This window comes from Castor canadensis, chromosome 6 (assembly GCF_047511655.1).
Source record: "Castor canadensis chromosome 6, mCasCan1.hap1v2, whole genome shotgun sequence".
Classification (NCBI taxonomy): Eukaryota; Metazoa; Chordata; class Mammalia; order Rodentia; family Castoridae; genus Castor; species Castor canadensis.
Window position 1 is genome coordinate 146,917,127 of NC_133391.1, and position 22,356 is coordinate 146,939,482.

The 22,356-nt window shown below is 40.5% G+C and overlaps 1 protein-coding gene and 1 long non-coding RNA gene across 5 annotated transcripts in view; one reads left to right on the forward strand and one right to left on the reverse strand.

The window, feature by feature from the left end:
- Prlr (prolactin receptor) overlaps positions 1-22,356 on the forward strand; it is a 170,084-nt gene that overhangs the window by 139,677 nt on the left and 8,051 nt on the right. For 3 of the 4 annotated variants that reach the window (XM_074077631.1, XM_074077630.1, XM_074077632.1), the window contains 6 exons: positions 10,582-10,694; positions 13,395-13,527; positions 15,043-15,212; positions 19,076-19,111; positions 19,968-20,137; positions 21,524-21,665. In XM_074077631.1, coding sequence (XP_073933732.1) covers positions 10,625-10,694; positions 13,395-13,527; positions 15,043-15,212; positions 19,076-19,111; positions 19,968-20,137; positions 21,524-21,665 — 721 coding nt within the window. In that variant the 5' untranslated portion in view covers positions 10,582-10,624. The remainder of the gene's footprint in view (positions 1-10,581; positions 10,695-13,394; positions 13,528-15,042; positions 15,213-19,075; positions 19,112-19,967; positions 20,138-21,523; positions 21,666-22,356) is intronic. The other variant, XM_020170470.2, reaches the window with a different exon arrangement.
- Positions 4,475-10,599, reverse strand: LOC141424218 (uncharacterized). Its single transcript, XR_012449195.1, has 3 exons — positions 10,330-10,599; positions 4,725-4,889; positions 4,475-4,597 (listed from the first exon to the last, which is right to left on the reverse strand). It is a non-coding gene; the product is annotated as an uncharacterized lncRNA (long non-coding RNA).

Here is a 22,356-nt window from a genome sequence, read left to right on the forward strand (position 1 = left end):
TTGAATGTTGGGAAAAAGAAGAGAGAAGGGTGAAAAAGATGGAGAGAAGGTGGGGGAGCTCGCAAAATAAGATTTAGAAGCTGGAATAAATCCTAAGTATTTGATTTAAGCAGAGTCCTTGGTGTAGGAGCTTGGTCTCTATACATGCTCTGTAGAGTATCCTATGTCTACCATATTACATCATAACTGAAATGTTCACATGGGTGAGTGGTGCCTCAATCACCCATGGAAAGTTTCAATTAAGAAGATAGGGACATTTTAGAAATGTTTATCTAGTTGATTAAAAAAATTTTGTTTCCCAAATGGTATGTTTTAAATATTTACAGTTGTGCAATGATCTCCCAAAAATATGTTCTCATTGAAAATGCACAAAATTAAAACAGAGAATATGCTGAGTATCATTATTTTATTGCCATTTGAAAATTTTATAATTGAATATTTGCCTGGTTTTGGAGCCCTCACATTTCCTTGATTTCTGGTATTGAAATTTTTATTCATTTCCACTACTGACCAACCACCCAGTAGCCTTGTTCAAATTAAAGCACATGAAAAGGTTATTGGAGGAATCAAGATCTGAGAACATGCAGATGGCATACTGATTAATAGGAAGAAAGAATTGCACAGCTCAAGACCAACTGTTCTTTCAGTGGATCTGTAAATGAGAATAGTGTTTTTATATGGTCTTATGAAAAAATCAGTCAGGCTTGGGGTGTAGCTTGGTTGTAGAGCACTTGCTTAGCATGTGTGAAGCCCTGGATTGAATCCTCAGCACTGCTGGACAAAAAAAAATATTCACTAAAAAGTCAGTCACTCAACAAGTGTTCAGCACCTGTAGACATGTATAAAAGTGACACTATGGGGAAAGCTGAATTCACATAGGAAACCAGACTACTACTGCTATGGAACTTTGATGATGGTGTTCAAGATGCAACAGTGGCAATAGACCAGGTGTCAGGGGTTTACATTTGCTTGAAAAGCAGGAATTAGGAAAAATGCTTTTGACACATTCTTAAGATTTTTTTCCTTGAACTTAACTTCCTCAGGTGTGCATAGAGCCCATTCTCAATGCTCCAAAGATTGTCTTATCAGGTACTTGGCCAAGGCACTTCATGCCAGACACTGCTTTGCAGCCGACTTTACCTCATCTTACACATGAGGACACAGATGTCCATCAAGACTTCAAGACGCTTCATTGTCTGAGGTCACCCAGTTAATAAATGGTATGTGGAGCAAGAGGAACTTGGTCTCAGTTTCTGGATGAGTAAAAGTGAGAGGTTGGATAAGAATATCGTTCAAGACTTTTGGTTCCTTTCAGAGCCAAAATGTCATGATTCTACAACTCTGAAGACAAATAAGCAAGCAGTCAAAGAGACAGTGTTAATAAACCAATAATTTATCTTATTTTAATTTTAAATTTCCGCCTCCCTCCCAAGCTTATTTCTAGAGACTAATATATACACAGTAGACAAGGCTGTTACTAACACAATAGTAATTTTTTTGTGGAAAGGTAGGGTCATTTTGTATTTATTTAAACACCACATTCATACATGCACATATACACAACACAGAGATCCCTCTGTGAAAAAGAATCCTGTTTGAACAGTCTGGTGAGAAATATGTTCTCCTCTTACTGCTCATGCCCTGCACTAGTCAGTTTTGTCACAGAAACAGCAACAGTGAGAGCTCAATGGCTTACAACAGCATCACTGTTCACTCACTTCTCATAAGGCCTTCTGGGGAGCTGCAGGTTGACTGTGGTGCTTCTAGGACTGGCTGAGCTCTGTTGGGTTCCTCTGGGCTCCATCTGTCTTCTCATTTTGGAACCCAGACTGAGGATCTAGCCACTATCTGTGACAAGCCTGAGGGCACATGGACAACAAAAGCAAGAAGGTCTAAGCCAAATCATGCAACTGTACATAAGACTTCGGGTTGGTAGATAAGCAAAGCAGTCACAACTGTACACATCCCATTGGTCAAAGCTTTTCACTCCAAAGTCTTTGAGTTGGATGTGTACTTCTCTGACAGAATGCATGAGTATGTCCTGTGATGATACAGGGGAATATGAAATCTAATGTATGACAGGGAAAAAAAATATTTGAGGACAATGAGCCAATTAGCTTATATTCCATTGCCTACATCAAAATTCTTGCTGCAGCATTTCCCATGGAGAGTCAGCCATTCTACCTCCTCCAAAGCATCTTCCTTTCCCCTTCTTTCAGCTCAAACTTGGGCTCCCAAACTTCAGTTTAAATGAGAGTCACCTAAGTGCACAACAAAAAAATGTCTGTTGAAGACCAGTGGAACAGAATAGAAGACCCAGATATGAAGCCACACAACTATAAGCAACTTATCTTTGACAAAGGAGCTAAAAATATACGATGGAGAAATAGCAGCCTCTTCAACAAAAACTGCTGGGAAAACTGGTTAGCAGTCTGCAAAAAACTGAAACTAGATCCATGTATATCACCCTATACCAAGATTAACTCAAAATGGATCAAGGATCTTAATATCAGACCCCAAACTCTTAAGTTGATACAGGAAAGAGTAGGAAAAACTCTGGAGTTAGTAGGTATAGGTAAGAACTTTCTCAATGAAACCCCAGCAGCACAGCAACTAAGAGATAGCATAGATAAATGGGACCTCATAAAGCTAAAAAGCTTCTGTTCATCAAAAGAAATGGTCTCTAAACTGAAGAGAACACCTATAGAGTGGGAGAAAATATTTGCCAACTATACATCAGACAAAGGACTGATAACCAGAATATATAGGGAACTTAAAAAACTAAATTCTCCCAAAACTAATGAACCAATAAAGAAATGGGCAAGTGAACTAAACAGAACTTTCTCAAAAGAAGAAATTCAAATGGCCAGAAAACACATGAAAAAATGCTCACCATCTCTAGCAATAAAGGAAATGCAAATTAAAACCACGCTAAGATTCCACCTCACCCCTGTTAGAATAGCCATCATTAGCAACACCACCAACAACAGGTGTTGGCGAGGATGCGGGGGAAAAAGGAACCCTCTTACACTGTTGCTGGGAATGTAGACTGGTACAACCACTCTGGAAAAAAATTTGGAGGCTACTTAAAAAGCTAGACATCGATCTACCATTTGATCCAGCAATACCACTCTTGGGGATATACCCAAAAGACTGTGACACAGGTTACTCCAGAGGCACCTGCACACCCATGTTTATTGTGGCACTATTCACAATAGCCAAGTTATGGAAACAGCCAAGATGCCCCACCACTGACGAATGGATTAAGAAAATGTGGTATCTATACACAATGGAATTTTATGCAGCCATGAAGAAGAACGAAATGTTATCATTCGCTGGTAAATGGATGGAATTGGAGAACATCATTCTGAGTGAGGTTAGCCTGGCCCAAAAGACCAAAAATCATATGTTCTCCCTCATATGTGGACATTAGATCAAGGGCAAACACAACAAGGGGATTGGACTATGAGCACATGATAAAAGCAAGAGCACACAAGGAAGGGGTGAGGATAGGTAAGACACCTAAAAAACTAGCTAGCATTTGTTGCCCTTAACGCAGAGAAACTAAAGCAGATACCTTAAAAGCAACTGAGACCAATAGGAAAAGGGGAACAGGTACTAGAGAAAAGTTAGATCAAAAAGAATTAACCTAGAAGGTAACACCCACGCACAGGAAATCAATGTGAGTCAATGCCCTGTATAGCTATCCTTATCTCAACCAGCAAAACCCCTTGTTCCTTCCTATTATTGCTTATACTCTCTCTACAACAAAATTAGAAATAAGGGCAAAATAGTTTCTGCTGGGTATTGAGCGGGGGGAGAGGGAGGGGGTGGAGTGGGTGGTAAGGGAGGGGGTGGGGGCAGCGGGGAGAAATGACCCAAGCCTTGTATGCACATATGAATAATAAAAGGAAAAGGAAAAAAATAAATAAAAAAAATAAAAACAACTGAAAAAAAAGTCTGTTCCTAGGCCCCACCCTCCAAAGATATCAGCAATGGTACTCAGAAGACCCTCTATAAACAATGACCCAGGAATATCCACTGGTTTTGAAGGGCCACCCCTGTGTTTATACCACAGCCAGCATTAGAGCAGCTTTTGTTTAGCAGGGTTGCTGGGTAAAACTTTCATCATACTGCCTTGGAGGATTCAGAGTCTGTGACCCCAGGGCACTCACACCTGTCCTCACTGTCCATGGCCAGGTGAGATTTGTACTCCAAGAGCTCCTTTAAAGTAAAAGCCACTGTTCCTTTGAGCCACCTGAATTTGAAAGTGTATGATTAACAACACAAACCTGGGAGCTCAACTGATAAGCTTCTCACTGTCCAGTCACTAGCTGTGGGACCTTGGACAACTCACAGTTGTCCAGGAGACTCTCTGAGCCTCAGCATCCTCACGTATATGATGAGAATAATACTGTTACCTACCCAGCAGGATCATTGTAAGAGTTAAGCAAGTTTACAAGGCAGTGCCTGGCATACAGTTTATCTGATACAAGAGTGGGTTGATTTGATCACCACAGTTCTGAGCACAGTGGAGGCTTTTGAGATAAGGTGGTTAGCTGGTATAAACCACTTCTTGGAGCTTCAGTTTCCTCATCTGTGAAATGGGACCAATAATATATTAACAATAATAATAATAACAATAGTAATAGCTGTCCTGCCCTCAATACAAAATTATTGTAGGAATAGAATGTGATCATGACGTTAAATAAACTGTAGATTACCATATAAGTAAGTTTCGTCGTTTTACTTTTGATGTTGTTCCTTTGAGGCAGACTCAAAGTCCAAAGACTGGCCTCACGTTTCTGTTGTGCTGCTTGTTCTGTGCGATAGTGGTCAAAGTCAGTCACTTCCCTGAGCCTCAGTTCCCTCTCCGACAGTGGGGACTCCTGGCAGAGACAAATATATGTTAGATAGCAGCATGTTGGTCAATGGTCCTCAATCCTAGATACATTAGAATCATCTAGAGTGATTTTCTAAGTGCTCATGTCTCAATGGCCCTTCTAAGCCAATTACAGTTGTCCACAAGTATCCAAGGGGGATTGGGTTCAGGAACTTCTGGGAATGCTCAAGTCCCTTATATAAAATGGCATAGTATTTATATATAACCTATGCAATCCTCCCATGAACTTTAAATTACTAGATTACTTATAATAACATAATGTAAGTGTTAGATAGAAGCTATTATACTATATTATTTAGAGAATAACAACAAAAGGTCTATGTAACAGGTTCAGCTCCGATCCAATGTTTTTTCCAAATATTTTCAATCCTGGTTAGTGAATCAACAAATCCAGAACCTGTGGATTTCGAAGACCAACTGCCATCAGAATCTCCGGCACAGGGCACAGTTACAGGGATTTTTTTTTTTTCTTTTTTTGCTGGTAATGGGAATCCTGGATTGAAAATCACTGACGCCTGGAGAGCAGTTTTGTGAACCGAAAAACATCATGTACAATTCATGGTACTTTTTAATCATTATTCATTGACTGATGATCTCATGAGGGACTGGTTCCTCTGGAAATCAGGCCAATGTGACTTTTTCACCATCTGTCCAAAGTGTGCACTAGCCAGGGAGAATTGAAACTCACCCAGTTCCTATTCTCATCTTTAAGCCAAAAAGGCTGAGCATAAACAACACTCCCGCAGACAAAAGATATTGCTGGGATGCTACAGTGAGTGAATGGAGTTGGTGTAATAGGATTTGGAAGTGATGCCTCCAGCCATGGGTCAGCATTTGTTTTATTAAAGTGACCACAGTATTAAAGTAAACTGTGCAACAGGCTCAACACATACATCACAGCATAGTAATCTACCCCTCAATTAGGTTAGAAGCCAGGAGATCTTTTAATGGCAGTTCCCTGTGCAGAACCAACCTGAGTCAGCTCCCATTTGGACAATGATCTCCCTGTTAATCATCTATTTTTCGAGAATGCACGCATAGCTTGGCTTCTCCTCAGAGCATCTTAAGAGAGCACAGAGTTCCTTTTGAAGAACCCCTGGGTTTCATGGGACAAAAGGAGGGGGACATCTGGATCTGAGGTGGGCATTTAAAAGCAATCTCTATACTATTTCTAATAGCTTTCATGCAGCCTGATGCTAACTAAACCACCACAGCAATTGTTCAAATGGGAGCTGACTCAGGCTGGTGCTGCATAGGGGAAATTCCAAAGAAAAGACCCCACGGCTTCTCTAATTGGGGATAAATTACCGTGCTGATGAATGCACCTTAGCACTAGAGTCACTTTAATAAAAACATGCTGAATGCTTACCCATGGCTAGAGCCATCACTTCCAAATCCGATATACAACATTCTTAATCTTCCACCTGTTGTGAAATAGCTAATCCCCCATTTCTCTCCCCACTCTGAGCAGATTATATTCTTTGTTTTCCAAATTAAGTGTTAGTGTTTTGTATTGGAAAGAAAAATCAGACTCCTGGGAATCAAAGGGTACATGTGGGGTTCTCACCCTGTTATTTCAACCTGGGGCCATCTAACACCCAGAGAATCAGGACAGGTTGACCCTGTGGGCAGAGGACTCTAAAGGAAACACCTAATGCTCTGTTTAATACTTAAAACAAGGGAAGAATGTAATCAAAATTTGTCTGCAAGAAATGAGACTTTTTTGCATTTTTAGGATAAGAAGGGCACTACAAATTTAATTTAGGTTAGTAATCAGAAGATATGACAGGCAACACTGTTACTATTTATAGTAAAGAACTGAAGTTGGTGAGGTTTGTGATGTATGCAGGGCTTCCCCACTATTAGAGTCTTGCTCAGTCTTAGCAAAACCCAAAGCTTGCCAAAAACTAGAAGCAACTCAAATGTCTACAAGAATGAATAAGTAAATTATGGTATTTCATTTAGTGAAATACGGGTGAGATTAAATATAAATGAATTTTGTAAAACTGCATGTAACAATAAGAATGAATCATACAATAATGTAGAATGAAAGGAACCAAACACACACTCCTAAAGAACATATGATTCCATTTATATAAAATTCAAAGGTAGGAAAAACTAATCTGAAGAGTTAGAAGTCAGGGCAGTGACTCCTATTGGAAGGGAATGGATAGAGATTAAGAGGAAGCACACGTGGGATTTCGGTGTTGTTTCTTAACCTGGGTAAAATGTGTATATTCACTCGATGATAACTCATTGCAGAAGACTTATGACTTGTGTATGTAACAAGAGCTGAGAAGATCCTAAGAATCACTGCCTATCATTTTAGATCTTTTTCGAGAGTCAAGGAAACTGAGTCAAATAATAGGGCAGCAATAGCAGATCTGCAGGGTAGAGTAGAGACTGTACAAGGATTGACTAGTACCAGATCTTAGAAGAAAGTCCCACACAATTAGGACCTGAGGCTGCTGGCATTCAGCATTCATTATCTCAGGCATTGGGTAGGCTAGAACATGCAGGTGAAGTCTAACCGGAAAAGATGAAAGCTTGACGGTGGGGAGTGGTGTGCTGGGACCTCAGGTCTGTTGTTTTTAACTCCCAGGAGGTCACACTGCTGCCTCTTCTATGACATGGCCTCAGTAATGTGGATAGTGGAATCAGCTAAGGCCATGAAACCCTGTTCCTGATTTTCCATTGGGGAGCATTGTTCTAGTTTCTCAAAAGGGAAAGATGCTAGGTCATAGATTGCTGCTCCTCCTTCTCAGTGATTGGAAGAGAACTGGCTTAATGGAAAATGATGATGAAGGGAGGATTTGGGGAAATGCAGCTCTAAGCAGGATCAGCATTGATGCAGAGCAACCCAAGGGAAAACTTGCTACAAATACAAACCTGTTCTTCAGATCCAAGTTTTTCATTTTCAAGCCACAGATACACCCAGGAAGCTAGTGAGTAGTGAGGCCTAAGATGATTGTCCTTTGACTATGAAAAGTTAACTTATTGCTAACAGAACACCAAATATTTGGAGCCATGTACTTTTCTATAATATCACAAAAAGCAGGTGATGAGTCCCCATTGGGTCTTCCAGCCCTAACTGAAGTGATGAATTAGGAGGGCCATGCAATATATTATTTTCAATAGAGAATGAACTCAGAACAAAAACCAAACCAATCCCCAGCCAATTTTTTGCCAGCCATAAAAACTGGCTAGTGGGCCAGAGCAAGCGGTGTGCTTAAATGCTGGGATGGCCTTATCCACTGTGTGATCAGAATTAACACAGTAGTTGCTGTTCTCTTTCTCTTGAAAGTTTTACTTACCATATTTCCCCTGCTGAGAAGATGGGAAATGAGTCAGGAAACATTTCTGAAACACAATGGCACCACTATGAGTCTGTCTAATTCCTTGGCATACAGGTTTTAGGCATTATAAAGTCCATGACAGTGATCAGACTCCAGGATATATCTCAAAAAATCCCAGAGGAAAATTGTTTTATTTTTAAAGTCCAAGCAATGCTTCCTGAAAGCATTTTAGTAGGAAAAACTAATTAGGAGAATTTCTTTGATCCTACACCAGCATAGGAAAAAGTATAAGCACATGTCACAATCTACTCCTGCCTCTGCCCAACCGGCTCCTCATTTCAACACTTCTTTTACAAGGCAAAGCTGTCTGGATAGCATTTGACCTCATCCAAAAGGTCAGATAGCACACTGATCTCAAGCATTTTGATGCAGTGCCCAAAAAAGCAAATAAATCTCAAGAAAGGGATAATATAGAACATCTTTGGCAGTGGGCAGAATCTCATTTCCAAGCCAGGCTGAGATCACCAGATCACCAGGACAAAGAGCTCTTCCCAGACTAAAAGAAGCTAGAGAGATCAATAGCATTTGAGACCTGCAGGCATGAGTAGGTCAGTAGCTAAGCTGACCTCCCACACTCTCATCTTACTTAGGATTCTCTGCCCACCCAAGGCATAGCATGTTGGTCACTTTGGGTCAGTTGCTTTTTTCTCCTGTGTCTCCCCTACAGAAGAGGGATAATGATAACATCCATCACCGTCTTTCCATAGATCAAGGTGATTTATCAGATGCTCTTGAACCTTCCACATTACCTTCTCCTATGGGCATGTGACTGACAGCCTACTAGACCTCTCCTACTCCAGTTTCCTTGTCTATTAAAATGGGATGGTGAGAACTGGTATCTCTTCATGGGGCGCTTGGGAGGACATAAGGAAATTCTAATGGTTAAAATGCTGAACCCAGTGCCTAGCCCACAGTAGGTGATCCAGAGTGGTCGGCATTATTTCAAACCCATTAAATGCCTGTGATCACTTGATTTAGATCACATGGCCCTGAGGGGTAGATGGAGCAGGTGGTAGAGAATGTGCAACCTGGGAGGGCATTTGGAAGGAATCCTGGAAAACCAAGTGAAAGGTTCCTCAAAGAACATACCAGATAGTTCTCAGGACCCATTAATGGACCAGGATCTATTACTAAACCAGGAGGCTCAGAATAAGGTTGCTGCTTGCTGGTGCCTATGTGCACAAAATCTCTATTGTCACCAAGATTTCTATTTCTGAGTGTCTCACAAGAGGTAACAGCAGGTGAAAGAAACCCTCAAAAAGTTGTTTATTGAGTGGTATGCAGCTGGCAGATGGAGAACCCCTTCTGATAAAGCACAATGGACAAAGTCTGGTCTTTGGGGGGGGCTCATCAGACAACACAGACATTTTGAATGGCCCAACATGGGCAGCTTTTCCCCCTAGATGTTCATCTCTTGATTTAAAAATAAAATGAAATTTAAAGGGAAATTAGAGCCATATGTTTCTGAGAATTTACACTTAGTCCATCAAATCTATTGTTTTCTGAGCATTGTTTGAAGTCTAATAAGACTAATGAGCCTTTTTTTCCCCAAATGTCTTTAAAAAATCTTTTTTCTTAGAAGGACAGTGAGAGGCTTTGAAAGTTGTTCCAAGGGTAAAAATAATAATATTAATAATAAATTGCTTACAACTCAACCCCTGCAGGTTCAAAACTTACTTCATACTCTAAGTCCAAGGGATTTGAATTATTACTAAAGTTTATTGTCTCTTTTTATGGAGTTTTACAAAAGGGGAAAGAAGCCACATGGAGGTTCTCTAGAGTTCATTGTGGAGTTTGCTTCAGAGCCACGCCCAGAACCCCAAAGACTTCTAGAACCTTCTCATCCTGAGCATCTACAGGAAGCCCCCTTAGCTTGGCATAACAGGGGGACTGAGCTGGAGTTATACTGAGGATGCTGAATCTTCAGCGTGGATTATTTGGGGCTGATGGATCAGAGCCAGAGTGGTTCTCTTATGGGACATACAATCTAGGTCACATAAAATGGGTGATAGACCAATACAAAGTAGAAAGAGAACAATTTTTCCTTGGGGTGTATGCAAAGGAACCAACCGTGTGGCTTCGCTTGAACTCTCTACATTGTCATCTGATGACCTCTGGTGGTGGAATTTTTCCCAGCAAATGTGAATCGATGCTTCTGAGCCAAGCCATCCCATGTTACATTTTCCTACATTCCCTTCCTCCTGTTTTGTCATTCACATTAAGCAAGGAGCAAGAATGAGTTGCAAACACCCACAATGAAGTGGTGCATGTGCCCAACCAGGCTGTCATTTCACAAAAGTTGCCTGGTGCCTTCTCTTCCAGGGAATCTCTGATACATTGCCTGTAACAAGAAAAGAGAGCCAATATGAAGGAAAATATGACACCCACAGTTGTTTTCATTCTGCTACTTTTACTCAACATCAATCTTCTGAATGGTAAGTAAGTAACGGTCCTTCTGGCTTTCTTTTCCTGGGGTATTTAGCAAGAGGGTGGAGAGGCCACCGTGGTCTTCTTGCAGTGCACTTCCGAGAAATGAAAATGTTCATGTCATGCGCTCCTACTGAATTATTTACAACATTTTTACATTAAAATTAAATCATCAAAATCATTGCAAAATATTGTCACTATGCTCTCTGACTTTCATCCTCATTACAGAGTGTAATGAAACAGCTCTGGGTTCAACTAGGTTCTGCCAGTTACTAGCTCTATGACTTTAAACGTAATCTGCTTGGGTCTCCAATTTTTCCAAGTGAGGATAGTGATGTTTCCTCTAATTCAGATGAAATAATGTGTGTGATAAGTCTTTGAAAACCCTGGAAAGATGTGAGAGGCTGCTGAGACATGGTGGGAAACAGGGAGAGCCACTCTATTATTTGTGCTAACGGGAGAAATGAACTCCAAAGCTAAATCAGGTGTGTGCTTGCCTGTGCGTGTACATTTCTGTGGGTGTGCTCCTATGCATTTCTAAGTTTGCATATTTTCTATGTATCTGCATGTATATAACTTTTTATGCTTCTCTGTGTGTTATTTATGTGGGCATAGTCTGTTTGTGGATATATGCCTGCGTGTATGTACCTCTGTGTATTTAAACCTGTGCATACTTCTCTGTGTGTATACATGTGTGTACCAGTGTGTAGTGTCGTAAGTATGTCCCTGTATGTTTCTCTGTGTATGTATTATATGAATACATGCATGTACTGTGTGTATACTTCTGACATGAGATCTATAAGGGCATGTGCCTACGTACCTGTATGTGGGATACTTGTACAATGGCCCTGTGTGTTTATTCATTGAGGAAGTCCATTAAGTTTAAATGTCTCCTCTAAAGTGGATGAAGGGAACATTTGACTAATTGTAATTTCACAACTTTACCTTACTCTCTTGAGTTTTCTAAAAGAGCTATTAACAACCAGTTAAATGTAAAAAAGAAAAGTTGTCAGAGAGAGAGAGAAAGGAAAGCAGAGGTCAAGACAATCCATAAAGGAAACCAAATAATCCATAAGCGAATACGCAAACAATCAACAATGGCCCGATTGGATTCAATTGGACTCATTATTGAGCCCCACAGACTTTGGAAAATTTAAAATAAACTCTTCTTTCTATGTCACACACTCCTTCCACCAATGACAAAAACAAACAAAAAACAAAAGAAAAAAATCTTCCATTTTTACCATGACTCCAATAACACTTTCCTGAAGAAATCTTCCCTAGAGAGTGAGCAATTCTACAAACATTGGCAGAGCTGCTCCAGGCTGACATGGGCCATTTTCAGCAGGGCCTGTGAGTTGGAGCAAACCTCTCCTCCCACTGACATGACCAGCCTGGTTTCCAGGTTGTTGTACCATGTCATAATATCCATTGAATTCTTTCTGGCCAGGTTACCTAGAGATCCTTCATCCTCTCCATGTTCCCCTCTCTCTCTGTGATCTCCCACACACCACTCTCTCTAGTCTGGTACTCAGCCAGAAGATCTGGCCTGGGAGCCTATATGAGGAATGGCGCAAGAAGCATGAGAGAAAAAAAGCACACCCCTGAGATGTTGAGGCAACCTCTAAGAGCTGATCTGTGTGCTCCTGACTTCCTGAATTTAAACACTGGGGCCTCAAGCTGGGCAAGAATGAGGAACAACTGGAGTTAATCAAGCAGCATCATAGCAAAATCCCAGGGTTACTCTTTTTGTCTTCAGACCTAATAGCCAAGCCAGAGAAAGAGGATCCAGTTTACCAAAAGTTTTGGACATTAGGCAACTAAAAAAAATCCTATCTCCTTGACATCACCTCATGCAGACCTTCCAGCTTCCAGCATGGGATTGGATACAGCTCTTGGGTAATCATGGTATCTCCCAGCTCAGGAGAATTTCCTACTCTCCTGCCTCTTACCATGCCTCTCACCCCAAAAAGCTCCACAGAATTACAAGGCCAGAGATCACTGTATTGACAAAGTATGCACAGGTTGCTTTTCCCTGGGGAAGAATTCTTTGCATGGTCACTTCTAGACTGTAAGAAGGTATCAGCTTTGCAGACTGTATGGGAGGAAGGGCCACACACACTTCAATCCATATGCACCCATCTTGCCCACCAGAGGCTCACTGTTCACTGAAATTTTAGTTAGTCACTGGTTCTCACATAAGGTATCTACATCTCAAAATAGAAATGCACAAACACCCTAGGACTATTGCCACAAAGCTGCTTCTGAATGCCCTGCTAACACCAGATAGTTCAGATGAGTGTGGCTGAATATTGACACTTTGGCAGTTTTTTTCACATTTTATTAATATATTTTAATTGTACAAATTGACTTCATTCTGATGTTTCCATACATGCACATAATGTACTTTGGTCTAATTCATCCTCTCTATTACTCTTTCGTATCCCTCCTGCCCCTTTTTTAAAACAACTTCTAACAGGTCTCAACATTCTATTTTTATACATGCATATAATGTACATAGATAATATTCACCTCTCCACTCCCCTCGCTTTGGCATTTCTAAGCACTGTGGGCCCCAGGTTTACAAACTCCGGGGCCTCATTGCTGGCTTGGGTGCCAGAAATATGCTTCTGTTACTAACAGAAAAGTCAAATGATTGAATGAACCTCAATATTGACTCCAGTGACTTGTGGTTTTTTCTTTTTTAGGAGCGTCATCTCCTGGAAAACCTGTGATCTTGAAATGCCGTTCCCCTGAAAAGGAAACGTTCACCTGCTGGTGGAATCCTGGGTCAGATGGAGGACTTCCTACCAATTACACACTGACTTACCACAAGGAAGGGTAAAAAGCTCTCTTCTCTCCTGTGAAACCCTACAAGATTTTTCACTCGCCAAGCTAAAGTCACATTGGTTCTGAGTTAGAATTTCCACATTTCCTTGGATTTACATCAATAAGACTCGTGTCACTGAGAAAGGGAGTCTAATGTCTCTGCTCACCTTGTCCTGTTGAGGTCTTTTACAAGCTGTCAATGTAGATAAGGGTATCAGCCAGTGACAGTAGAGTATTAACAGTGTCTCAAATTATGTGTCACAAGCTTAGCTTACAGCCAAAAGTCCCATAGAAGTGTTTCCTAAGTGCTTAATAAATCTTGTGCTACTTATAATTTTTTCTTTGTAAGCATATTACTTTTACAACATAAGAAGATTGTATAAAACTGGAACCATGTAGTCTTTGACAAACATAGTCCATTAAGTTTTCAAATTTGTTTTATACCCAAGAAAATAAGCAATCTTTAAGAAAAAGGCGAGGATATTTCTTTAGCAAATTTCTGATCCAGAACTCAAGATCTCAGGTTAGCATGGTGTTTCACACCGGTAATCCCAGCACTCTGGAGACTGAGGCAGAAGGGCTACATGACAAATTCTAGGCCAGCCTCAGCTTCATAGAGCAACCGTCTCAAACAAAACAAAACAAAAACCGTAATTCGAGATTTCCTGGAAGGCGTATTTGGATGTAGCATTGCCATGAAGACAAAATGAGATTATTTCTGGATGGAAGTTTTGTGAAACTCACAGTGAGACCCTCCTGAAAATCCCTGGAGAGCTGTATCTTGGCCCAAAAAAGAAAACATGTATTACTGGTAGAGAATACTGGCCCACTTTCCAGGGACTGCACTTGCTTGTACATAAAGCTATCCTCCCATCTGGGACCCAAAGAGGTGTCAAGCAAACAGATTTAAGAAACTCAAACTGGCAACCAAACTCAAAGAAGCTTCCATCCCCATGCGTTATATCTTGGAGTAGAGATTCCTAAGCCAAAATACAAGCAACCTAATGAGTCACTTGGAGCTGACATATCTCCTTTCAAAGTCACTTCACTCTATTGCTTACTTGGTACCATCTAAAGTGTACTGGCATCCATTCATGTCTTCCTGGATCCTTTTTTCCAAATGCAGTTCAACTTGTATGTACAATAAATGCCACAATTCAGTTGGCCCCACTGTTTGTGTGTGCAGGTAAAGAACCCAGCTTCTCAAGGTGACCCAGTTGTAGTACCCTGGGTTTTACAGTGCCTTGGCCAAGGAAAGTTCAAGTGTTTATTGGCAGGGAGACATATCACAAAGTTCACAGGAACACCCATAGAAGGGAAGGAGTAATGAGAACTTTTGTGCACCTTTCTCTCCCTCACCCCTAGTTGATGTGGGAGGAGCACAGAAGCATGGGGAGCTATTCTTTTGCTCTGACTTTTGCACATGAAATGCCAGATTCCTCAAATCCAGTGGTATTAATCTATTAAGAAAAAATTAGGCTGTTGTTATTACTTTCTTATTCTCTTCTAATACATTACTCATTACAGAGAGAAAATCATCCATGAATGTCCAGACTACCAAAGTAGGGGCCCCAATTCCTGTTTCTTTAGCAAGAAGTACACCTCCATATGGACAATATATGTCATCACAGTAACTGCCACAAACCAGATGGGAAGCAGTGCCTCGGATCCGCATTACGTAGATGTGACTTACATAGGTAAGGGAACGGGAGTGGGTGAGGAATTTATTATTCCATTATGTACTTACCAGTAGCCAAACTCAGTTTGAGTATTCTTGACTTATGGACGGATCTGCAAAGAGAAAGACAAGAAAATTCACAATATATCTTTCAACTGAGCACTGCAAACTAATTTTTGTCCAGTCATTCTTGACAATAAGGTTGCTGCTTGGAATCTTCAGAGTCTTGTGCTTGACCTTGATCCTAGTTCCCATCCTCTTTTACCCAACATGAATGTTCTGTGTATGTTTCCTTTGTCAATCCTCTACTGCGTTCCCCCTGAAACTAATGTCCCCTTCTTCCTGGACAATTTGGGATTTCTTTTCTTTTTCCCCATGGAAAATAGAGCTACTCCATGGAGAAGCAAATCTTAGAAGAGGGTCACCTGGTGTGCATCCACAGGAATTGCTCTAATAGCTTTAACTTAAACTCAATTCTCAACATACATCTACTTCTTAACTACCTGAGCTATTATTTTACAAATAAAGAATTGGAGAGTAAGTAGTGTGACTTGAGCGACAGGCTGAAGGCCAAGATAACAAATACAATGTTCAGAGAAGTCCTTAGCAAAGTAGAACAAAGTCAACTTGGAGGATGCACCTCCCTTTGCATGATCAACATTGAGCTGCAGGGCAATTGTGCACAACTACAATGGTCTTTATAGTTTGACAAGGATGTCAGGAGAATCCTGGGACAAGAAAGAGGGTGGGAAGGACCAAGTTCTTCCTTTATATTGGGTGATAATTTATGAAGTTGCTAAATATACTCAAGGATACCCAGATCTTCTTAATTTGCCTAAACCCACCCAACAAGGAAAACCAGCAAATTCTCTAATGAAAGAATGCATATTGGATCATATTTTTAAAAACAGTAAAAGAAGTGCTCATAGACCTCTCATGTAGCCCTGCAGCATACAGTACTGGTGGCAGGCCATGAAAGTTCACTTAAAACTCAGTTTTCTCTACAGTACATTTTCTGTCATCTTGACTCTCACCCGGGGATAACCATGTACAGGTTATACCTGTACAACACTGGCAGATAATTGCTTGGAAGTTGATTTCTTTCTGGTTGTTATTGTTCGGTAATAGTTAGCTATGTTGAAGGCTCTTGAAAGTAATGTTCTCAACTAGGGGCTATTTTGCTTCCCACAGGGTGTTTGGCCCTGTCTAGAGATATTTTGAATGTCAAAATGTTAAGGAGGCTGGGGGGTTACTGACACCTGGTGGTTCAAGACCAGAGATGCTGCATAATACAGGTGCCCACAGCAAAGCATGGTCCAGTCCAAAATAGCAACAGTGCTGAGGTACAGAAACTTTGCTTTCAAAGGATTCATTCCAGACATTTTACTTTGGCTTTTGTACAAGTGTTTTTTGATGAGAGATGTTGCTCATTATATGTTATCATAAAATTTCTGTTAATCAACTGATGCTTGTTAAAAAGTAACACATCAGGATTCATGGAAAATCTTCTGAAGCTCATTTTTTAGATAAATGTAGATCATAATTCCAAGTAACTATAGTTCCACACTTTTTCCCAAGTGGGAATACAGACTGGTTTTAGGAGGAAATAAAAGAGTGGAGAAGGTATTACCAACCAACAAGCAGGAGTAAAACTAGGGTGAGGCGAGCCAGAACCCTAGGCACTTTTTTCTTAAGGAGTGTTATCAGGGACTGTACTTACCAGAACCTGAAAATAAGTGCCTCCTTTGGGATGTTTTAATTATGGTAGCATACACATAACAAAATTCTGCATTTTAACCATTTTAAGTGTGCCATTCAGAGGCATTAGTCCTCTCACAGCGTGATGGCTCCATTAGCTCATTCCAGCTCCCAGCTGAGGAAAATAAGCTATTTAAAATTGCTACACTATAATCACACCACCCTAAATGGGAAGTTAGTCCCCATTCCTTCCTCTCCCTGCCCCTGGTGGTACTAATCTGCTTTCTTTCTCTAGTGTCTTGTGTAGACTGGATATTTTATATATTCATATGAAATATGAATATATATATATGAATATATGAAGCCCAGAGGTGTGCTTTACTAATTGCCTAGAGACTTCTCAAACCAATCAAGTTTGATAATCAACATTAAACATCATAAGTCTACCCTTTGTCAACTTAACACCATATACATTTCATTAAATCATAACATCTTCCCCTGGCCCCCAAAGGCTCATGTCCATCTCATGATTCGAAATACACTCAGTCCATCTGCAAGAGTCCCTAGAGTCTTAACAGTTCCAATCTTGTTCAGAAGTCCAATTCCAACATCTCTTCTGATACTCAAGGCAAAGTCTTATATGTGAGCCCCTGTAAAATAAAGAAGAAAGTTATATACTTTTGAGATGGAATGGGAAAAGTAGATATTTCCATTCCCAAAGAAGAAATAGAAGAATCGATGGAAGGATTGGACCAAAGCAAGACCAAAACCCAGCAGGGAAAACACAAAATCCTATATCTTCAGGCCTGGCATCCAGAGCACATGGTGACATGATGTAACCTCCAATGGTCTTGAGAAGCCCTGCTCCTACAGCCTCACCAGTTACAGTCCTCATGGCTTAATCTTTGGGATGGATGGTCCATAATCATGGCATCTCCATCTCCATTACAGTATAAGCCTCCTCCACAGAGCTTCATACTTCACTCTCTCAGGAGCCGTCTTCAGGGACTTTGACTCTGTCACACATGTCAGGCTTCCAAACTGTCCTCTGAAATATAGGTGTAAGTCTCCATAACTGTTGCATCTTGCATACCTACAAAGTCAGCATCACGTGGATAACGGCAAGGTCTACCATCAGTTCTAGTGGTAGCCAGGTCCCCTTGGACCATGACTACACTGGCCTCCGAGTGCCTGGGCAGCGGAGCAAGTAAAATAAATCTTGGGGAAACAACTTTTTATGTGGTCATGTCACTGCCCAAACAGGGTACCCTGGACTCACTCTCTTCTCAAGGGAAAATCTTTCAAATAAGTTTATTTTTCCATACACTTGAGTCTGTGATGAGTGAAGTCTGACCAATTTCTGAGGTGTCCCCCTATGAAGTACTTGGCTTCTTTTTAATGATGCTAATCTCTTCTAAAATCATGCTTTCCTTTGCTCCAACTTTACACTGGCTTCTCTGACTGAACCACAAGTTTTTCAAGTCTTTCTTGTTGGCTTTTTCCTTCTGATTCTCTCTGTTAACCTGGCTAAAAGCAGCTAATGAAAACCATTCTGTAGCCTGAATGCCAAACTGCCTTAAGATTTTCTCTTCCAGCTTAATTAATCTAGCCCTTTAAGTTTAGCCTCCTACAAAGTTTAGGACAGGGGCAAATGTAGACAAGTGCTTTGCCAGAACATGAAGGTCTGTTCCTAGTAGAGTCGTTGTTCCCATCTGAAGCCTCAGGAGTGTAGTCTTCACTGTCTACGTTTCTGTTGATGCTCTGGTTTTCTGGACTCCCACCAGACGTGTGTCCTTTAATCGCTGCTTACATCATTCCAGAGTTGCTCGAGCCTCACTCTCCAAACTCTTCCATACTCCTCCAAAGAAGTAGTTCCAAAAGTTCTCAGCAGCACCCCAGTTCTCTGAGACTAATTTTCTGTTAGTTAGCTTTACATCAATGTGACCAAATGCCTGAGAAAAGCAACTTAGGACTCCATTTTGGCTTATGGTTTCAGTACATTACAGTGAGGAAGGTGTGGTTGATCAGAGCAGCAGCTCACATCCTGATGGCAGACAGGAGAAGGAGAGAGAGAGAGAGAGAGACAGGAGGAGGAGAAGGAGAGAAGAGGAGAGGAAATGAGAGGAGAGAGAATGCTTGCACTAATGGGGGTATTCTCCATCTTTCTCTTTTATACCATCTGAGCCCCTGTTCTATGGGATGGTGCTGCCCACATTCAGGGTGAGTTTTCCCCCTTAGTTAAACCTCTCTGGAAACGCCCTCACAAATACACCTAGAGGCGTGCTTTACTAATACTAGGTACAATCAAGTTAACAATCAAGATTTATGATCACAGAGGAATTAAATGATTATGCAAGGATAGTATGTTATGTGGTGCCTGGTGTGTAATAAACATTCAAGAAGTGATAGCAATTATTGTGCTAGTGGGAATTCAGTAAACATTTGATGAATGAATGAATGAGCCAATGGGCTGTTTTGAGGTTAATAAAGGGATCACAATCAAAAATATCAACCTCTAGATACATTTTAATAATTTAATATCTGGAAGAATGGATTCCATTCTCCAGAGAGAGTAATATGTACATTGAATATGAAATGTAGTTGAAAAAGCAAAGACAGAATCTGTAAACTTATTACCTACACAGTTAAAAACAATTGTTCATAAAAATAATGTGTGTCAACAAGGAGACTCTTACTCTCTGTTAAAGGAAGTAAACTGTTTAAAATCTATCCCCAGTAATCTTCCATCCCAACTCCCGCTTGCCAATCTTAGCACATTTAGTGTTACCTGGTCCCTGTCATTATGAGAATGATTTGGGTATGTCTGGTGGAAAGTAGAGAACACACCAGGAATTAAATCTCAGCTGCTTACTTTTCTTTCCATCCAAACCTGATCTTTAAACTCAAACATGACTGATCACATACTAACAGGAAAAGAAAGCATAGAGATTATCTTCTGGGGGCCTTACAATGCAGTAAGAAAAGTAGACTGATAAATGCAATCCATGATGGAAAACAGTAGGGCTAAATAAAAAGTGCAAGCAATGAATGTAACTGGAATTTTTTACATCTACAGTTGAACCAAACCCTCCTATGAACCTAACTTTGGACATAAAACGGCCAGAAGACAGAAAACCGTATCTGTGGATAAAATGGTCACCACCCACCCTGGTTGACATAAGATCTGGTTGGCTCATACTTCAGTATGAAATTCGATTAAAACCTGAGAAAGCAGCTGAGTGGGAGGTGAGTGAGTCAAACAGAAGATTTTTGAAGGAACCCTGTCCTGTGGCAAGGATTAATCCCTCACAACTGAAAACAGATCATTTCTCAAACTACGTGGCTATCATATTGCTCTCCCACGCAGATGTGAGCCACTCAGATGTAGAAAGGCCTTTCCTTTCTACTGGACTTGAAGTAGATTCTTCTCAGCTCTCTTAAAGATCATTCCTTGCATTGGACAAGACAGTCTTCTCCCCCAGGTTCCCAAGTCCCCTTCTCAGTATATCTTACTTCTAGATACCTCTGAAAGTACATAAATTACACTGGTGTATTCTGTCCATGGTCAATGACTGTGTTTGTACAAAAAAAATACTTTTAAATACTTCAAAGTACAGAAAAAAACACAGTGAGTTACAGCCATTATGATACTCCATTACTAAATAATGTAGTATGTCTCTTTTTTCAAAAGGAGGATTTCCAAACACAGTCAAAATAATAGGAACACACATGGGAAATTAAATTTAAAATCCTTAATGACATGCAACAGCCAGTCTATATTTTAAGTCCCCTCCCCAGTTGTTTCAAAATTATCTTTAACAGCTTCTCTATCCAAACTACAACCCGCTCCAGGCCACGAAGACTACCTGGTTGTTATTTCTCTTCCACACTGATACACTCAAGAGACTGGACTTGTCTCATAAAATGTCCTACCTTCTTCATTTGTCTGATTAATTCTTTGTGGGGTCATTTAGCTAATTTCTCTGCCCCTGTATTTCCTGCAAACAACATTAGCTCTAAAGACTTGATTGCATTAAAGCTGAGGAGTTATTGGCCAGCTTACTTGAGAGGTAATGTTATACTTTGTAATGTGTCATTTCAGGCAACACGGACCATCTAGTGGAGCCATCATGAATGATGCTAAAATTGACCCCCTGGATTGGGGAGATGGCAACTGATCCCTTGATTATAAAATCATGTTAATTTCTACACAGTTATTTCAACATACATGAATACCCAATTCTCCTCTACCTGGTGGTTTTAACACCAATTAATCCTTGAATTGTTACTTCACTGGGGCTTATAAACTAACTGTATTGTCCCTTCTACATGTGAAATGTTAAATTGACCAAAATTTATCCTGTCTTTCATAAAATATAATTGGAGGAGGATGGAATGTTTGTCTTTCTGAAATAGAGTTCCAAATGAAAAAATAGAAACATATTAAATTTTCATGTGAACAGTTTTTAAAAGGAGGAAGGGATGGAGCGGAAAGGGTAGAGTGGAATGGTGAAAACTTCCACCCTAATTATGATCACTAACTCATCTGATAGTTTATGATTTAAGGAAAAGTTCCCTTTCTTCACTAAAAAATAGTCAGAAGTGACTTCTGTCTTCCTTGTTCCTCCCTAGACCCATTTTGCAGGGCAACAGACACAGTTTAAGATTTTCAGCTTATATCCAGGACAGAACTACCTTGTCCAGGTTCGCTGCAAGCCAGACCACGGATTCTGGAGTAATTGGGGCCATGAGAATATCATCCAGATACCTAGTGGTAAATATCTTAGCTACCTCTTGCTTATATTCCTAAATATTTTTGAAGTGATAAATTTTCATGTAATGACTACTAATAGAGATACTATGTTAAACCTTAGCCAGAAGAATAAGTAGAGGTGGTTTATCATTTCTTTCCAATACAAAGACATCTAGAAGGGTCGCATTGCTCCCTGGACCACTGTCAGTGAGGACCAGTTTCTAAAATAAGGCTGCAGCCATGGCGTTGGCATGTTTCAGAAGGGCTAACGATCAGTCACTCTGCCTTCCCCATCTGCCTCATTCCTGTCCTTTTAGAAGGTCCAGTCAAGACAAACTAGTTCTCCCAGAATTTAGAAGGTGGTGTCCTATCTCCAAGGCATGGAAAGATGTTTAGTCTCTGATAAGAATTACATGTTGCGTCTTAGCGAAGGCACAGCGAGGTCCTCAGTTCTAACAAAATGCCATTAAATATGGTGGTTTGTATTACACAGGGGAATGAGTGAGTCATCTTGCATTTCTAAAGTGCTTTGCAGTTTACAATGTTTTTACCTTGTTTGGTGTTCTCATCCTCTTTCAAGTATTCACAGAGAATGTAATTACCCCTGGAAAGTAAAAGTGAAGAAACTAAAATTCAGTGAAGTTGGGGGTCTTTCTATAACCACATTGCAGACTCTGACTCTTCTGATTACTTGCCTGGCCAATGTATAAGG